Genomic DNA, 20389 nt, shown 5'->3' on the forward strand with positions numbered 1-20389 from the left:
TGTATATAACGCACAGAGCATACATGACACCTATGAGGATATCCAGGTTTGAAAATGCTGAACGACAAGCATGTACCAAATGTGACGAGGAAAAGGCCGACATGACACACATGTTTTGGTCATGCCCAGTAATTGAGCGGTTCTGGGGTGAAGTAGCACAGAAACTAGCGGAAAAGGGGGTCACGATCATCATAGATACAGCCTGGGCCTGCTTGCTGGGAGGGTTCCCCAGATCGCTGAAACTTAAGCATGTTGGTAAACTGAAAGATTTAGCATATGTGCTTGCGAAACGAAGGATTGCCATGGGATGGAAGACGTGTCACAGGCCACGGGTGGAGGTGTGGTGGAAAGAGTTGCAGAAATGGGCGGCGGCAGAAACGATGGTATGGCATGAGGCAAGTAATGCAGGGGGGGAGGAAGAGACTGGTACCCTGATGGCATGGAAATCATTAATAGCGGAATTGTTTGGAGCGACACAAGATCTGACAGAATCTACGGGAAGCGAGAGCCCGCAACGTGCGGCAGATAGAGTGTGATGAATAAACAGGCTCATGAAGGGGGTGGGATGGGGGGAGCAGTGACCAAGATTAAGTATTGAACAATTGAACTGTTGTAAAATGCACTGCGTGTTGGGTTGTATTGTTGTTTGGTTTGAACTAAATTAATAAAAATCTTAAAAAAAAAAATGTGTTTGCGTATAACAATAGTGTGAAGACGACTACTGCCACGAGAGTGCTCCATTCACCTCATAGAAGGTGTCTGGAAAGTATTGAGTATGTTGCAAGTCGCTGTCCAGTCCTGGACCTGCTACTCGTTCTCAGCCTCTGAGTCCTGGCTTATTCACACCTTGGCGGGATCACGTGGCCGGAGACCATTCTTGCAGTCTCGATTGCCTCGAATTAGTGTGTATTTACAGGGAACATTTGCTGCTGCCGCCGAATTCGCCTTGGCTCAGGAGATGGAATGTCACTTTGCAACATGATGTCCTTAGCCGTCTGCATCTCCCGCTGTAGGCGTTTCTACTAGCGCAGCACCTTTCCACTTCGGGATTTCTCAGTGATCGCTCTGGCCTACTGTTTCCTCGTGAGGCCTGCGCTGGCTCCCAGTATGTAGTCCGCAAAGTCACTATGTTAGTCTGAGCTTTACGGTTGGTCAGGTCCCTTGAGTGCTCCTGTCCTTCCATAGTGTTAGCTGCATGGAAGCATCAGCAAGCGTATACGAGCTCTTCTTGCTTCTTGCATTTCTGCAGTGCTAGAGCCTAATGATAAAATAACAAACGTGCTACTGTGAAATTGTCACAGTCCTCTGTCTAACAAACTCTACATGTTCTTCTTGTAGATTGGTATGTGTGAGATGTGCACATTGTGCGTTTGCTTCGTGTCTAACAGAACAATGACGTCGGGATGTCTCTAACGAGCTGCATCGTACCAGCCTTGAATACAGTGTCTTTAGTCGAGTCGGTCCATGCGGCTTTCTCCTACTCGGTCGTGTGTCTCTTCGTCCGTTCATAGCAGGGTTCGTGTTACTGTGGGAACATATAGTTGACTGGCTGGGTAACGCTAGCGGTAGTTGTCCCTGGTTGGAGCAGTAGGGACGGGCATAGTTTCGTATGACCGGCGGCCATGCTGTAGTTGGCGCTTCTTCCGGTTGGGGGGGTCGTCCAGGACTGAGAGTAGGCTCGGATTTTTCCTCTTTAGTATAGTATACAGGGCGAGTGCATGTGTTCCGAAATAACTACATGCCTTATTAGACTTTAAAATTGTCATCCTGCTGCCGCAGGTCCAGTTGGTAGCAGTACCTGTTCTTGTGCATATCTGTTAGAAAGGTACAGATATATAATGCAATTTGTATTAATTACGTACCCGTACATTGTTGGTTTTGTTTAAAACATGTTTATTTTCACATAAAACTACATTAGAACATAAACATGCTTATTTCAGGAATTTGTGATTTGATGTTCAGATCTTGCATACAATGACACATCTGTAATTCCGAAATAGGAACAGTGGCATGTCGCATGTACAACCGGGTTTACCAACTCATCAAAAGGACTTTAAAAAACTGACATGATGGAACGTAATCCTGGTGTTCTTGTAGACTTTTGCATTCCTCCCCACCTCTCTGCATCCCTGGAATCTGGAAATTCTTAAAGATCAGTTTTTGTTCGTTTACTTTTTTAACTCCATTCCATTGGAATTCTCTCCTTCTTTCTCTTGGTTCTATTTATGTATACTCTTTATTCCGTTCTTCACTTAAAACCACCTTACTTGAATCTGAAATATAAGCTGATTGCTTTTATTGCATTTTCATTTTATTGTACCGTTTTATGATGCTATGTACAGTGCTTTGGTTTAAGGCGATTTATAAATCGCAAATAAAATATTAATATATTTACCAGTTACAGAGGCACAAAACCTTTGTTTTTTCTAGATCTGCACTCCCATCACAGAGATTGGTTTCGCAAAAAACACAGCAAAAATTGCCAAAAAAACGGGTGGAGAGCACTCAAAACAAAAACTGCTGAACAAAGCTTTCAAGGGTAGAAAAAAGCTTTTTTTTTTACAATGCAGTTTTAAAAAACAGCTTCCCAAATATTTTCATTCCAGAGAGGCTGACTGACGCGTTTCGCCACTCTCCTGTGGCTTGCTCACAGTCAGTTGTTGCATCATGGTTATAGTTCATAGGGTAATAATTGTATTGTGGCTAATATCTTTAGGTCTGCCAGTGCCTGGAGGAGTTAAAAACCTACGTAACCGTGTTGTTGCAATGCTCTGTCTTGCAACCACTTCTAGCTGGACCTCCTCATCCATGATTGAACTAGAACTTGAGTAGTAATGAGCAATATAAAACATACAATTGTCCTACTTTTCCCACTGACTTTCCTGCATAGATAGCACGCATACTAGAGGTAGAGATTGCATCCAAATGTTCCATTTCATCAGTTTCACTACCTATTTCTTGCAGAGTGGGTGCTGGTATCTGTTGGTGTCAAGCTAACCAGACTCTCTTCTGGGCTACTATCGGCAGATGAATAGCTCCCAGCAATTTCAAACCCTTATGCATTTGTACCTATTATTCAGTGATGTCCTCTCAGATGGAATACATTTCCACTGCGTGCCGGTTAACTTTGTATTCAGAACTCCAGTTGTCAATAACAACTGTTATCTTCGAATCCTGCTCATCACAGACCAGTAGAAACTTGATAATAATCTTCTAATACCTCTAGAAGCTATTGCATGGTTAAGAAAAGTATTGCTGGGAGACTGCAGTGAACCACATAGCGTTTAGTATCCATCAGCTTCTGTAGAACAGCAGTGACCTCGGTTTATACTATTTCATGGACTATCTAAATCATTGCGCTCACCCTCTAGCTATACATTCTTGAATGTGTGTTCCAAGATTCACTTTGAGATCCCAAAATAGTAGATGGCAGAGCAGAGAAATTCAAAAATCCTTTTTTCATGGGGCTAGTTCAGAGCATGGCGTAATGGGCAACAGTTTAAATGTGAACAAGCTTTACTGGTATTTATTTATATTTGTAACGCCCACTAGCAGCCAGAGGCACTGTTGCATGAATTTGTCTTGGTTACAGCAGCATTACTTGTCTTAGGTACAATAAGGTTACTTAGCTAATGGTTACAGAGAGCTTGGAATACAATATAGGAGCACAAACAATTGTGGTTACAGTTTTAGTTGGTTATACAGTTACAAAGGGAGTTACCCCATGAGTAGAGAGGAACGTGCAGTCAACATGGACAATTCCACCCGATGCTAGCTAAACGAACAACATTGTTTTTATTGCTTTCCTGAAGGCAAGATGTGACTCAATATTCCTAATGTAAGGTGGTAAGGAGTTAGTGATTTGCTGCCAAGACCGGGAAGCTAGAGCCTACTGCACTGGCTCTCTGGGTTTTAGGAGTGGAGATCCTGTTGGTATAAACCGTTCTTATGGGTCTTGAAGAGGAAGGCTTAACTATTCTTTGGTCAAGGTACAGCGGGGCCCGGTTATGGAAACATTTATGCGTCCGGGGCGACAGTTTTGAAGACTATCCTCTTTAATGGGGAGCCAATTAACCTGCTTCCTGGTTTCCGATATGTGCTCCCTCTTGGAAATGCCAGTGGCCGCCTCAAGGGCATTATTCTGGACCGTTTGGAGTTTGGTGATATTTTTTTACGGACGTTCCTACAAAGAGGGCATTACAATAGTCCAACCGAGACCCAATAATTGCTCTAGCAATCATGACACCGTTCTCTTCGGACAGAAAGTGTCTGGCTGCGTTTATCAATTTGGAATGGAACGCTGAGGTAGATGCAATGGCATTAACTTGCCTGTTCATGGAGAAGTCGGAATCCAGGTAGACCCCCAAGTTCTTGACAGCTTGCGATACTTTGATTGGAATGTTGTCAATCGTGACAGAACTCTATTGTTTGTCCAGTTTCCTGAGGGTGACAGGAGATCCGATTAGCAGAAGTTCGTTTTTTTCACTGTTAAGGAACAAGGACCTGTGTGTGTCATCAGCATAGTTAGTATATGTGATGCCCAAAGCATCCAAAATGTGGAACAATGGCCTTGTAAACAGGTTGTATAGGGTGGGTGAGATGCAGGATCCATGTGGGACTCCACATTTTATGTTGCTTGGATGAGCACAGGCTGACTCAGAAAAGACTTTCATACTTCTTGAAGAAACAAGGTGATCCAGGCAATGGCTTTAGGGAAAAAGTTGGCAGTGGCAGGAAGATGGTGACAAAAGGATATTATGGTCCACCAAGTCAACCGCTGTGGACAAATCAAGGAGGAGAAGGAGAGCAGGGTTGCCTGCATCTCTGAAATTAGGTCCAACAGTGCCGTTTCCGTTCCATGTCCCGGACTGAATCCCGAATGCTGGAGGCCGAGCAGGTTGTTTGCCTCAAGGAATTTCTGGACTTGCAGATAAGCTGCCTTGTCAAGAATTTTTAATAGGAAAGGGACCGTAGTAATGGGTCTATAATTCCCTGGGACAGATGGGTCAAGTGCTAGTTTCGTGAGTAGAGGATATACCCATGCTTCCTTTGAGATCAGTAGGGACTTGGCCTGACTGGAAGGAAGCATTACTGAAGATTGTAAGGAACGAGGCCAGGCTAAGGGCGCAATCTTTAATAAGTTGTGCCAGACAAGCGCTCCCTTTGCAAAAGGAGGGTTTGATAGATTTAAGGAGGGTGATAACTTCAGATCCGCTCATTTCCTTGAAGGTAAATGAATGGGTGTCACCAGTAATGCTACTTTGTGATTCAGAAATTAGTTGGCTGAGTGCCTGTTGATGGGCCATGATTTTATTTTGTAGGCTGTTAAGCTTGTCGAGCATAGCAGATTGGATGGTATTACCCCAATTTTCATCTTTGAGGAGGGTAGGCGAGGGAGGGGGTTGCTAATTCCCTGAAGATAGCAAATATTTCTTTGATTCCAGATTCAGCATTTGCTATCCTTGTGTTAAACGATAAGGCTTTTGCTTTAATTATGGCAGCTTTATATTCTTTAGAGACAATCTTAAAGGCCAGCTTGGAGACTTCCTTAAAGTTAGCGTTCCAATGAGAAAGCAATGTCCTTTTCCTCGCATGTAACTCCAGGAGCTCTTGGGGGGGAAAACCAGGAGTTGGCGTGCTTAATGCGCTTAGCTTTCATTTGGGTCAATGGTGCGATGGCATCAACTGCTAGAGTGATGACACATTTGTAGGCATTGGCCATAATTTCTGGGTCAGTGGAGAAGGGGGCCTGAAAGGCTGGCACTAAGAGGTAAGGTAGGAGCCTTTCCTTAGTGAGCTCGTGAGAACTTCTGGTGAGTGCCGGGGGGGAGGGGAGTCTGAAGCTGACAAGAGCCTTTTGTGGTATTGAGTTCAAATTGAATGGCATGATGGTCAGACCAAGGGATGGGGGAGATGTCTGTGACCGTAATGGAACAGTTATGGTGGGCGACCAAGTCAAGGGTGCGGCCTTTCGTGTGAGAAGGTTCAGTGATGGCCTGGACCAACCCCAGGGTGGAAAGGGCTTTCTTAAGGGAGGCAGCTCGCGAGTCGTTCAGATCATTCAGGCCTAGGTTAAGACTCCCAGGAGAATTGATTGTGTGGTTTTCTTCAGATTATCAGACAGGCCGTGAATGAGGTCATCTTGGAAGTCGGAGACTGGCCCTGGTGGTCGATAACGATATGTAGGGCAATAGTGCAGTTGGGTGAGAGGTTGACCTTAAGAGGAAGATAGTTACAGTTATGGCCAAGTTCCCCTAGATTAGTATACCAATGTGATGTGTGTGTGTGTGGTTTAGGCAATCAGATAGTATTTCTCTAAATCTGGAACTGCTAGTCCATTGGCCTCCTATGGCAAATTATGAATTCTCCACAGACTAATGTAATCGGCAAACTACAGATCGTCTTCAAGATTAATCTATATGGGGGCATTAGAATAGTGCAGAACAAGTACATGCACTTTGGGAGTGCTAACATCTCAATTATGGAAACTCTGCCAAATAACAAAAGAGTAGGGCTAGCCCTCGATCTACCTGTTTCTCTAAATTCTGCTCAGCAACTTGTTATGTTATCTCCTATTTGTATATCGCCTCCTGCCATATGTAAATGCATCATAATTAGGTTTGATGTTTGTGTCCTGCTCACTGGCTACAGTTACTCTTTGGTGTTCAATCCATTCGTTCCACCGTACAAATCTCAGATTGGTTTGCTTAGTCCTTTTGTATTGACCAACGTTCTTAAGATCTTCTTCCATTATTGTTTTCAAATTTTCAGGTAGGTGTTACACATAAAGATATTGTCTGCATAGAGCGGCACTGAGATGATCTTTGTGTAAAATGTGAAACTTGTCTTAATCTTTGTCTCCGATGCACACCCAAATCCCTGTCATTAGGGAAAATAGCAAGGGTGAAGAGAACATGACTGGTGTATTCCTTTTAGCCATTGGTAAAGATTGTATAATTCCTTTGGTCTACGTTTTGGTACTGGTATATTATATAACACTTCTGGTTTTATCTAATTATAAGCCTATTCCCATTCTACTGGTTACCTCAAGCAGGCATCAACCTTTTCTACTCTTCACTAGCATTGGTCAGTGAAAAATGAATCCTGGCAACAGTGCATCAGATACGAGTTTGAAGTGGGAGTATGTAACTCCCTAATTTTTAAAGTGTGAAGTAAATTGATTTTTTTAAGGCATAAAAGAGTAAGCCCCATTCCCAGCGGCAGTATTTAATAAGCAATTAAAATGAGGTCTAACTATAAAACTGAAATGTTTTGTTATAAATATTCCTTTGCACCTCATTATTCATGCACATTAAAATATACATTTTTACCTTGTCAGATCGGGCAGTAATAGTAGACTTTCTTCCTGTAGCACAACATGCACTACTGCTCCAAACCGATCAATGGAGCTGTGTGGGTGAGAACACGGGTGCATGTGTCTGTGTCCTATTATTATTGGGAGTATTTTTACTCCCAACAATATTTTCACTTTAAAAAAGTGAGTGCTCCCCTGCCAGGTTCTAATACAATTTCTTATGGGTGTGAATCCCAGATCCGCAATTCGCCTGGTATACTCTGCTTCCAGGACTTTATGTTGCAATCCCTCTTTCTCATTCAGTACAAGGGGACATGGGTCTTCCCCAAGTTACACTATGGCAAAGTACTGTGACAGTGAAGATGACGCTGATTCAATGAGGATTACTCTTTCCCCACTCTTGGCAACCAATTCACCTTTCAGGGTCTCTTTGCCTTAGTATCGGTGTCCCGTCTCCCCTCTGGGTTCACAGACAACATATGCGTTCTCTCCCTGCAATTGTACACATTCGGGTACTCGCCTTGATGTTCGCTGGACTTGAACGGCTTTCCCAAGTCAGCGGCACAGAGCATTCTTGCTCCATGCACCAGAACGAAGCCCGTCCTGGCTTCCAGTTCCTGCCGCAACTTTCTTTGTCTGCCAATTCTATGCTCAACCACCACCGCTTCACTACGCAGCCAGTCTGGAGCTTGCCTCTGCACCTCTCGCCTGCAGTGCTATAAAGCCAGGGTTCTGTCTGCTTCCTGGTCTGCCCAACCGGCCAGGAGTGCTTGGGTCGACTCCCTCTCTCGCCGCCTCCACTCGCCTGCCTTCGAGGTTCATTCCTAGGTTAGGACACCGTCGGCACTGCAACCTGCGTCTCTCGTCGGTCTTACTCTTTTCTCGCAGCAGCTGATTTAAAACTCCCTCCTCCAGGCTGGCAAAGGTCTTTTACCAATCACATTCGTCACAACACTAGACTGCGCTTTATGGTTCACACTCTTTCTAATGGCAGTCCTATTCCTTGTCTCACTACATGTTGTTTTACTAGGTGAAAGATTTTCATAATTTCTGTCAGCTGCTTTTGCAGGATGTGGAAGGGGAAACCTGAATGTGTCTTGTCCGCTAGTCCAGGTGTCCCGGACACGGCCATCGCTTTTGGATTCAATTCCTAGGGTGGACCAGTGCGGGAGGATCACCTGGATGAGGAGTCTTTGGGGAGTGGAAGTGGGACACCGGAGGGTGAGGCGCGGTATCCTCTTCCTTGTAACATCCTTTCCCCATCCTACCAGGTAGGATACCTAGGAACTCAAACCCCCTCCTTCTTGATACGAACACTTTCTCATGGACAGTTCACAGTGAGCGACAATGGACTAACACCAGAGCTGTATACCTGACATCCCCCAACGCCATGGTCAGGCAATTATGGATCATTCCACACCTGACTTCATCACAATTCCCCACACGGATAAGAGGCGGAGCACGAAAGCACACTCTGAGCGAGGCAAAACACACGAGGAAACAGCAGTTCCAAGATGGCAGTTTAATACAAGGAGAAAGATGGCTAGACCAGAAACTGCCTGGACCTACAAAGACGGTTACTTTCGTGAGCCTTGGCAAGTAAGAAACCGAAGACCAGGAACTGAGGCTGATCGAACCAGTAGTGTGTGTCGGACGGACCAGGGGCTCTCCCACTTCGATAACCAAGGCGGGGAGGAGCGATTGCCGCCATAGTACTGTCCTTGGCTCCTACAACAAAGCAGCCTCAGAAAACCCAGCACAGACTGGGAGTAGGAAAGACTGATACCAAACCAGCTTGTGTTTGGAACCAAGGTTACAAGTGGCAACATTGTATAAAGAGAACAGTGTGTGAAGCGTCTGGGATGAGCGACGCAAATATAATTGGAAGCCAAAGTAAGTAGTTGAACTCTATAATTCTTTGAGAGGCAGAGAAAAGATACCATACACAGAGTGGTCCAGCGCCACGTCAGTGCTCATTCAAAGTCTTTGTTAGGTATCCAACTAATGCTGACTGTGAGAGAAAGAAATATTGAGATTGAAGTGGTCATGCAACGGGTCAAGCTAAACCCTGTGCACATTTGAAAGTCTTCAATAGTTTAATGTAGATCACAATTGGCCCGAGCCTGGCTGAGGTAGACTAATTGAACCAAAGAAAGGGATCTGAGTCCGGAAGAGGGTGGGGGGGGGTCCGGGGTGAACCTTGAGTCACCTGAAAAATAATTATTTGAACATAGTTGGAAAGGGATCTGAGCCTGGAAGAGGGGGATCCAACGTTGAACTTTTGTTTTTGAAAGGTGTCTGAGCCCGGCTGATGGGAATTCAGGGTAAACACCCAAATCGAATACTGGAAAGAGAAAATAACGTTTTTGTGTTTTTTGTATAGTAGGCCATCGGAGTCAAGAGACTGTCAAGCAGTAAAGAGGCTTGGACACAGAAGGTCCTGAACTGTGGAAATGGAACTGTATCCTCATGCCGCAGAAGCCAGAGTGTGTGGTTTACTACAGTGAACCGCCTCGTCCCATGCTGAAAACGTGGGGAAGGGAGCCCAACGGCCCGAATATCCTAACTTATCATTTTGTGAACCCTTATTTCTTTTTCATTAAAATTATCCTGCACTATTTGTAAATTAGTGGTAAGGATTGCCAATAGTTTTTTTTAATTTAGTGTAGGTCCTTTTAATTTAACAAGACTCCACTAGGACTGCATTATTATTATTTGATGGTCTTAGCTTGCTCCCATCTGTAGATTTAGGTTTATATAGGCGTTTATCACACCTGTGTACAAGTTCAATAAACACCATTGAACTGCGGTCACTTGTGTCTTGTCTTACTGTTGATACCATGTCTTCCTTACACTGGCCAAACAAGGAGCGACTACCTCTGGGAAAGGAGTGATGACATCATCAGATACATCACATCACCTTATTATGGGTGAGATGAATAGTGAGTGTGAATGAGTGCGATGATTGGGAAGCAGTAAGTGCATGGAGGTAGTGAGTCAACATAGCTGAGTGGAATAACACTTGTTTAGTATATGACACAATGTGTTCTACTGGGGTTTTATTTGACAAATGCATTAAGGGTAATCAAAATAAACACCGGGGATGCCGGTGGAGAGAATGTTCATGTAAATGGGTAGTTATCGTCTCACTCCATACATTACTTTAATAGACAGGATATATTTGTAATGGTAGAAATTGGAATCATGACTTTTCATCCGCAAATGTTGATGACTTGATGCAAAGTGACATGCTCTTTTTTTTCCTATAGATATGTGGCCCTTGAATCCCTCTCAAATTAAGTCTGTCACGACCCCTTTCTCCAGGCATCATGTGTCTCCCGTCTGCCGGTCTCCTGAGTGCTGATGCCTCGTAAGAAAGCGACCATCAACCTACGTAAGCCCCAGCTTCCATTCCTTGAGAATCCATTACAAGGCCCCGTCCATCAGTATGGGTCCCCCTTGCAGAAAGCTGAGAACCCACGATATGTTGCTGCAAAACCTCTTGACCAGAGCACTTCCACATCTTGGGTAGGTAAATTATCTTTATTTTGCAAGCAATATGGTTTACGTTGTATTTGAATTATGAGTATAATAAAAAATGAACAATCTTTCCCATGGTTGTGTAATCTCGATTTAGTATGTGGATTCTCGATGAGCATAACCTTTTCCATGCATTTGCTGCAACCTCTGCACTGGCTTAGTAAATGGCATTGATCAACTAACACTATAGGGAGGTTATGCTATCTGCACTGAAAGTGGCGAGTGCTGCAAAAATCAAGAAAATAATTGCAAGACCTATAGAGGGATTGTATCGATTTAAGAGGAAGATGCTTTGCCTGTTCAAATTTACCACCTGGTTTCCGCTGTGGTAAATCAGTGGCTGCAAAAATAGACCAAAGAGATGTGCCCATGCCTGCTTGGTTGGAAACAAATGTTTTAGAAGATTAATCATCCAGCCGCAGGAATCCTGCTGATAATTATTCATGGATCCCTACTCTCCAGTGGGAGGACAGTTAAGCCATTTGGGATCAGTGTCTCGTTCGCATAAGCACGCTGGTTGAATTGTTCTCCAAATAGGTATTCTCCTGAACTCGGCCTGCTCCTTACTTCATGTGGTGCTAAGATGAACCAATGATATTCATCACGGTGAAAGGGCGGTGTCTGCAACGCTAGGCGTCTGCAGAGCGTAGTGTTCGACGAGTTGAGTCACCATTACAACATTGCCGGCTTAACAGTATTACCTGTGCATTTCTTCTGAACGAGTTGTTGCTGTGCTCTGTTCTGCTCACGGGTCATAGAGCTACTGAAGAGACGGAGGTACTGTACAGTTTGAACTGCATGTTTACCCCGCTGAACCTTTTCACTTTTTTTCCGTCTGACTGTGTGCCCTAAAGGAAGTTCAAAGGAAATTACTTCTATAAATTATTTGAAGTGCTTATCTGGATATGATGAAAACATCACTTTGCTGTAAGCTGTGATACATTATTAATGGCATTACTAACTGTTTAGATATCAATTATTTGGTCCTTGGTAATCTCTCCAAACTATATAGCACACGGGCACAACAACGAGGCATGCAGACCATCTCCCAGGGGTACGAGCGAGGGGGGAGGAGACGGACTAAGGCAGCCGGTCGAGCGTGCCTCGCACAGCACGGCCCAGGGTTGTATGGGAGCACTTAATTCTCGAAGTGCAATATTTTATTAGAGCTACCTGCTTAAGGGAAGAGTGTTTTTCAGGGCATGGCTAAAAGAAAGGCAGAAATATCTATTATCTTTGAGGGCAGAGGCAATAAGCCACAGAAAGTAATGTAACCCATCACTTTTGTGAATCTTTTAATTACTGAAATTGAAAGGTAACTATCAAAAATTAAAGAATTTGAAGTACCACATGTGAGAGAAACACCCGCCGAGAAAAATTGAGCCTCAGGCAATCCAAGCGGTGAAGCACCCAAGTCTAAGAAAATAGTTCCAATTGTGCTGTAACCAATGAGGACGATATAGATGTATGTGAGACTCAGGTGGGGGCTTTGATTAGAGAGCCATTCTCAATTTATCATGCACAAGAGAAAAAGAAAAAACTACACCGCTTGGCCCCATTTGAAGTTTCATTAAGACCTGGCCAGGAAGGGTGGGGGGAAATTATGTGTTCCCAGGTTGTGGGCCTGGAGCCAACAAAGTAGAGTCTGGTGCAGCCACAGCAGACATAGTGGAAATATGCAATAATGGTAAAAACAATGGTTTTGGGTTTACTACGCAACATGAAAGCTCACTCACCCAATGCCAGCCATTTCGGTCTGGGGAGTGTAGTGTGTTTTGGGTGAGGGCATGGGAGAGCCAGTTGTTGTCACTGGAGGTCTCCCCTTTCCCCTCTTGAATAGTTTTGCTGTATTGGCAGTTGAGACAGAACAGCCTGATGTGGTGGTGATGATGATGATGATGATGATGATGATGGTGGGGGCGGGGGGCAAGTCAAACACAGTTATTAAGAATTCCATGGCACGTAGCAAAAGAGGCCCACCACAGAAAGGTAAAGTTAGAAAACCCATTTGTTAGGAAAGATTTCTTAATTGTGGCTAATTTTCCTTCCATGTGGCAACCCCTAAACTTGTTGCTGTTGTTTTCACCATCATCTAGACTTTGCTAGAGAAGTGCAGCCTTCTGCCGCACTCCTCTGGGCTTTCGCTCCATTCTTACGGGGAAACTGACATGCCCTTAAGACAGTCAGTACCGGGAAACGCTGTTTTCCGTAGTTTCTTTATCATGTTGCAGCTTTCGTGCAACATGGCACAAGAGGGCACTGTAAGCTAAGTTACTGCTCTCTTGGGTCTCTAGTTTTCTACAGGCCCTAGATACTCTCTTTGGATTGTAAATGAACGGTGCAAGAGAATCACGGACGGGATTGGTGGCAGCGATCGTTTCTTGTGTTTTTTAGCTCCTTTTGGCGTTTTAAGTCCCTTTCTCGCGCTTAGCCCAAAATGGTGGCCTGGCTCCCAAAATGGCCGACCATCTTGCCCCCTTCACCTCCCCCAGGTCGAGCCGACCCGGGGCCTTCCTTATTTGGGCATGTACTTTCCCGCGAAACACAGACGCTTTTGCGGGCTTCTACAGGCCTGTGTGTGCCTCCAGGATGGGGGCTGGGATGTCTGGTCCCAATACACATTCTGGGCGCCAGAGAGTCTAGGGTGGTGTGAATGCCTGGGACCCCCGTGGTCCGTGATGAGGTCCACAGGTGGTGTGAGTGTTTTATGAGCGGATCTCCCATTGGGTCCCCTCCGTTTTGGCGCCAAGGGAACCGTGGATAAGAGGGGGCTGGCAACGCCACTACCAGGTCGATCTCCTGAGTTCTCACGAACAAAGGAATACAGGAGACAAGTATCCTGCAACCACGAGGCTGAACCGAGGAATCGCTGGTGACCCGCTGAAGGACTGCTCCTCTGCATTGCTGTCGCTTTGTGAAACCCTTTCTACCTCGGATCGAACGAGAAGGCCTGTACTGGTACTTCGACCCTTGGAAAAGTGGGAACCTATTCTCGGCAGCTTCACCATCTCCTGCACGTAAGCCTTCGGTAGTGTCTCTGGGCCATCCAGCAGACTGACCAGCCTACCCAGGAGTCTTGCTCTGTAACCGCCGTCAGGTTGTGTTGTATATCGAGTCCTTGTCACTCTCACACGATTCGTACCCTTGGCATTCCCAGGTCTGAAGTGAGGAGTGTACATTTGGCTGGAATACACACGGCCGCTCCGTTGCCCTGCTGTGGTAACAAACTGTGCGGGTTCACTGCGTTTGGGACGTCCCCAACTCAACTTCTGCTGCTGTGGAATCTACACGACGACGAGACGTCCCCTGCTCCTATCTGAACCTGCCAGCACTGAAACGGATGCGGAAAAGCCTGGGTCTGCTTGCATCGGGGACTGGTGAGTAGCATAGCTAGGAACTGGTCGCCCTCCTGCAGGAGCCCATAGCTTTTCCCCGCTGTGTCAAACAGCACGCCTTTCCGTACTCGCGCTCTGCTTCTGTCCACAGTGGAGGCTGAGCTCTGTTCATCTTCATTTGTTCACCGAACTAAACAGCCTGATTCCCTCGAAGAGACTCCCCTTTTTGCCCGTTGGCACCAGCGTGTGCAGGTACTGTTGAGCACAAGGCTCCACTCTTCGTAGGGCTGGACTGTCTTTTAGTTGGGTGCCTCTGAAGGCGGACTGGGTCTAATTATTATTCGCACTGCCTGTTTTCCTCCCCATCTAGGTGGTCTACACATTTCGTGCGTCTAACTCGTTGGACTTGTTTGTATTTGTATATATATTGTATTGGTTTGGTATGTGTTGGTTTACTTGAGCTTTATTGTGATTTCTCGCTACGGTCAATGTTACAAAGGCCTTGTAATAAATGTGTATATATTTTTAATATAACACCTGCTTGGAGTAATTTGTAAGTGTCCTTCCTTTGTGTGCTCATTGCGGGCTTTCAGTCACCCTCACACCTCTTGAGATCTAGTCTTGACTGCCGCGATCGCTACCCTGATTGGTCTGGCTTGTCCAGAGGTTACCCTGTTCCAAGAAACTAGGCTGGCCTTCTGAACCTCTGCGCCTCCAGGACAGAGTTCAGAAATCCGTCTTAACACCATTCAATGCAGACTTGAACGACATAGGGTATCAAATAATATTAATCACCATGATAAGATTGTTCACCCCCTCGAATAAACAAACGCCTGTAGCATAGAAGTGCAAACGGATCCCTTGATACCAAGTCAAATAGTTAAAGTAGACGAAAGTAACCAGGGCTCTATGTGTGAATTAACCCAACCATAGCTATCTAATTCTATAATGAAAGGTATTATTCAAGATCTGATGTCTAAGATCCTGGAGGGGCTAGGTGTCATTAAGGAGAAGGTCGAAGTTATGATACTAGTGCCACAGTGAATTCAAAGGGGAAGGTAGCCACTGAATGCAGATTTGACCACCAAATTGATGGGATGGGCTCCCTAATACAACATGTTCCACTTTATTTTATATAACTATGACTATTTTAACTTTTTCTGTGATTTGTTAACCGAATAAAGCTTTGTAAAAGGAAAAAAAGATATTCTACCTAATCTCTCTCAGCCTTTGTATGTAGCCCTGCTACCCTCCAGTTTTTTTCCCTTGCCCGCTTTTCTGTCTGAAAACCTGGTTTTATGTTTAAGGGACCTTTTGCTAATTTTCATGCTCTTTTTGGGAGGAGGGGTGGATTCCGTGTTTAAGGAGCTTGGGCAAATGTATCTATATTGAACATGTTTGTTTGTCTGCTATTGTCATCTTCTGTCCAGAAGTACTGCTTGCCTGGTATTGCTATATGACCAGGCACTCACAGAGTGCCAGTTGTTGTTTCCAGCTATTCCCATCGTTTGCCCAGATAACCTCACCAATTAACAGCTATTGGTATCGTTGGCTAGGTACTTGCCATCATTTCACCAGGTACTGTAAGGAACTCATGGTAGCAACAGGACAGAGACAACTGATCACACTTCAAGGGTGTTTATTAAACTGTATAAATGGGTGAGAAAAACACCTAATCTAAAACTAAGATGGGAGCAAGCTACGACCATCAAATAATCATAACACAGTCCAAGTGAAGTCTAGTAAAAAAAAAAAGACTATACAGAAATAGTGTGGGATAGTGTTCACAAGAAAAGAAAGAAGTGTTCTCAAAATGATAAGTCAGGATGGTGTAACTGGGGTCTTCCTTCCCACGTTTTTAGCACGGGACAATGCAGGACTCTGAAGTACAGCACATTCATGGGCCTCGCCAGCACAAAGTTACAGTTTGTTTCCAAAATATCAGGGCCTTCTGTGGCCAAGTCTCTCTCACACAGTCTCTTGCCTAAGAGGATCTGATGTGTTACAATCACCAAAAACTAAATTTCCTTCAATAAATCTTCATGGGGCGATTACTCTTCGCCTTAGGATCCCCCTCTGCTGGGCTCCGATCCCTCGCTCAACGTGTGTTCACTACAGCCTTTCATTCACAATGTAACATTCCAGAGCCTCAATATCTTTTTAAACCACCATTCACTGTGGACAACCCTCAGCTGGGTTCACTCTTTGTCGACACAATGTTCATGGGTGTATTATGCTTCACCCCAATTTGCAGGTATCCCTCAGCCGGGTTCACGTTTGCCAAATACACAGTTCATAGCATTACCAAGCATGCAGAGACATATAGCCCAATTCTCTGGACCACTTGTTTGATGTGAACTGACTTTTAGTATTTTCCCACTGTACAGGTTGGCAAATCCTGTTTATTGTATTTGTCTTTTAATTTACATGCTGCTTTTTAACGGTCACCTGCCTGCAGGTGCACATGCCATGGCTACCAAATTGACAAAGATGGCGTGCATGACTGCGTCATCAGTGTGAAGATTGCGCTTTGGTGGGGCCTTCATTGCGGCCTTCATTGCCTAGCTGCTCTGTATAACATGGGCTAGAATGTGGCCGGAGCACGTCTGGGTCATGTTTTCCTGGCACATTCTAGGGCCATGCTGGAAACTTAGCATGTGTGGGTGAGAACATCAGGGTGGCTGTAGCTCAGGCCGTGATTTTTTTGGAGGAAGATTTAGTAGCTCCAGGCACAACCTAAGTGTTTGGCTTCTGGACCCCTGCGGCCCAACACAAAGCTTTGCGCTACAAAGCCACTTCCTTAACCCTAATGTCCTGTTTTAAATCCAAGGCCATACCTTACCCCCATAATTGTGTTAATTGCAGGGTGAGGTATAAAGGGTGTACCCACAATATGAAGTGGGCCCACCCTAATCCCCTCTCCCGCACCCCCCTTCTGCTGCCACCCACCTATCTGATCTTGACCAGGAGGCAGAATGCTAAACCAGACCTCTTTGTGGATCGAGCAGGCAAATGCTTCAGACCCTAAAGGAAAACACCACAGGAAACAGACTTGCAGCAGCCCATCATGAAAAGGAGTCTGATGGAATGAATGACAATCTAAAGAGGGTCCTTCTACCTTTCTACCTGAGCAGAAGAAACTACCTAGCCAATGCATTCCTGAGGTATAAAAAGAAGAGGACTCCCTTTGAGTGAACATCTTTGTAACTCCTTTTATTACTGCTGTGGTGCAGACTTTCTAACAAACCATTGAAAAAAACTCAATCACGAACTACACTTCATGTGTACAAAGCCATAGGTTAAGTGAACCCCTCTGAGACACTCCCCTCTTCATGTTGCTCTGAACTCCTCCACCTGTACATTATAACACTGGGTCAACTTCTTCCCCTTTCCAATGTCCGTTTCCAGTCCACTCCATATACCAACACCACAGTAGGTGGGATAAACTGTTGGGAACATCAGAGGAGGGGAGCGGAGGGGAGGGGAGGGGAGGCGAGGTAAGTAGGAAACTGTTCCCGATGAGTGCTCACATTGTTGGTTGTCTTTCCCTCTCTTAGCATCTGGAACAAGCAGAACTCAAATCGGTTCTCTGAGAAATGACAATGGCCCTTCACAGAGGTCTGATGGAAATCCTAGCATTTGGGGAGGAAATCCTTTTGTCTGCACAACAGATTGTTGACTTGAGAGCTCCTCTAGAAAAGGCACACCATAAACCCTCAGGGTTTTTTATCTCGCGGCCATTCCTTATAGCAAGGGAGGTCAGGCCTCATGTGGGTTTCGTACTTACTAACCCAGAAACCAGTCGACGGTGACTGTGGCCTGGCTCCAGTACATCTGTGGGGCTAGTGTGAAAAACCTGAGGTTATTCTCCCCGTAAGAGAATCCCTTATTCAGGTGGCCAGGACATGGCCATCGCTGTTGGATCCAGTTCCTGAGGGTGGACCAGTAGGGGAGGATCACCTTGGTAGGGAAACCCGGGGTTATGCTCGAGGAAATACCCTTGGTGAGACGCAGTATTGTGCCAGAGAAGGGAAGGATATCTGGGGCTTTCATGGGCTGCATTGCATCTGCCTCCCTTCCTACTGCTAGATCTCTCCGTCCTGGATCCAACAACCCCTCCATACGTAATCAATACTCTAAGGTTCCAAACCCGGTTGCACCCAAAAAGCATCACTCCCAGAATCTTTTTTTACCGGTCTCCATTCAAATACTCCCTATCCTCCTTTTTCGGTTCCTATGAGTATCATTTTCCACATTCCCAACTTGATCAGACACACTAAGATTCCCACAATCCCCTTTATTCATGTCACAACCCCAACTATTCCCGTGTACCCTGCAAACCCTACCAATCCCGTCCTCTTGATTGTCCTTTCCCAAAATCCTAACCTACTATGACCGAACACTACCGTCCCCACAATCCCCTATGTTCTGTTCTTCATCCCGGTCATTTTTGTCCATTTAACAAACCCTCCAAAACGTACCCTTCCGAGAGCACCCCAAATACGAATGCTATAATTCCATGTATCACTTCTTTCGCTTCCGACTCTGTAGGATGTTTGGAAACTCTACCAACCGCTTTTTCTGATACTCCAACCCCTTCCTTTTCTGACATTAATACTGGTTTACGGTCTGCTAATTGAACTGTGTAACTGACCTTTTTGCAACAGAAAGGTCAGGCAAAGACAGGCAATTAACTTGAACCACACGCACACCTGACGGCTGTTACCTTTCAGAAAGGCGGCAGGAATCGAGAGGGCGGGTATAGAGAAGTGACCTTGCCCTTTTTCGTCCAAGGCCTGCTGAACCGTCGTGGAAGGGAGCCTAAGGCCGCGAAAAATAGCACAAGTGTCCTGCAGCAGATGTCAACAGTACACAGGCCAAGCCTATGCTGATAAGCAGGAGCAAGGGAAGCTCCTGTGCCCGTGGTACTGGCCTTGACTCCAGAGAAGCCAAAAGCTAAGCGGTTCGAAACAGCCGGTGAGTCGAGGGAAGAGCCGAGCTGTGATGTGCGATAACCTCAAAGTGGCAAGTTTTGAACCATAGCTCATGAACTTTAAATGAACTGTTAAACGTGTAAAGGGGAGACCAGCTACAGAGGGAAAGCGGCACCACATGGCTGCTAACTCGAGACTCTGGTCGAACCCCATGCAAAGAGAAAGTACAAGTACCAGAAGGCCTGCGAAATAGGTCAAAGTGGTCATACAAAGGGTCAAGCAAAATCCCTCTAAAATCGAAAGACTTTGATCTAAAAGCACTGTGAAAGAAAGGGAAGTCAATCCCACAGTGAACGTGAACTTTGAGAAACCAAGGGAATTTAATCCTGTTAAAGGCAAGAGGGGTCCCAGCCAACTGAGGGAGGTCCAGGAAGGCAAGAGGAGTCGAGCCCAACCGAGGGAGATCCAGAGGTGAAGCGATCACCCACAATTGACTGATGAAACAACTGTGATATATTTTGGAATACGATTGAGAAGGACCAGCACCCAAAAGAGGAGGACCCACGGGTGAACCCATCACCCAACGAACCTTGGGAAAGAACTTTCATTTGTTAAGGAACTTTTTGTTTTGTTTTTGTTTTTTTGAACACGTCAGGTCCTCAAAGGCAAGAGACTTTGAAGTGAAATGAGACTTGGCCATCAAAGGCCCTGATAACTGAAAGCTTGAGGGTTAAAAGCTGAACTGTCATCTCGTGCTAGAAAAGCCAGAGAGTGTGTCTTGATAGCTGCCATTGGAACTGTAATCTCGTGCTGGAGAAGCCTGAGATTGTACTGTGCTCCAAGCTCCCATCTTACTCCGTGTTCAAAACGTGGGGAAGGGAGACCCAGGCTACCGCGTGCGGACATATTATTAGAAACCACTTCTTTTCTTGAGGATCATCCCACACCCCTTTTTGTATTAGTTGTAAGGTTTGGCAGTAGGTTTCTTAGTGTAGGCCCTTTTATTTGACATGACGCCACTAAGACTGCCTTATTTTTCATTTTGAGGGTTGCCGCTTGCTCCCATCCTAGATTTAGGTTTAGAATAGGCATTTTTCCAACCCACATACAGAATTCATTGTTCAATAAATACCCTTGAACTGTGATCACATGTCTGTCTTACTTGTCTCCATGAGTTTCTCACACTAGTCAAGTTCTAAACCCTTTCAAATATCTCCCGGCAGCCATTCTGCCACCCTTTGGTGCCGCAAGGTTGAGTTGTCCAG

General features: G+C 45.3%; 1 protein-coding gene across 4 annotated transcripts in view; it reads left to right on the forward strand.

Moving 5' to 3' along the window:
• The window catches only part of RHNO1 (RAD9-HUS1-RAD1 interacting nuclear orphan 1), a 273267-nt gene that overhangs the window by 82628 nt on the left and 170250 nt on the right, over window positions 1–20389 (forward strand). For 2 of the 4 annotated variants that reach the window (XM_069628507.1, XM_069628506.1), the window contains exon 2: window positions 10585–10843. In XM_069628507.1, the coding sequence (XP_069484608.1) occupies window positions 10679–10843 (165 nt within the window). In that variant the 5' untranslated portion in view covers window positions 10585–10678. The remainder of the gene's footprint in view (window positions 1–10584; window positions 10844–20389) is intronic. The other 2 variants (XM_069628509.1, XM_069628508.1) reach the window with 1 other exon arrangement.

The sequence above is a fragment of the Ambystoma mexicanum genome, chromosome 12, assembly GCF_040938575.1.
Source record: "Ambystoma mexicanum isolate Mex_15411 chromosome 12, UKY_AmexF1_1, whole genome shotgun sequence".
NCBI classification, from domain to species: domain Eukaryota; kingdom Metazoa; phylum Chordata; class Amphibia; order Caudata; family Ambystomatidae; genus Ambystoma; species Ambystoma mexicanum.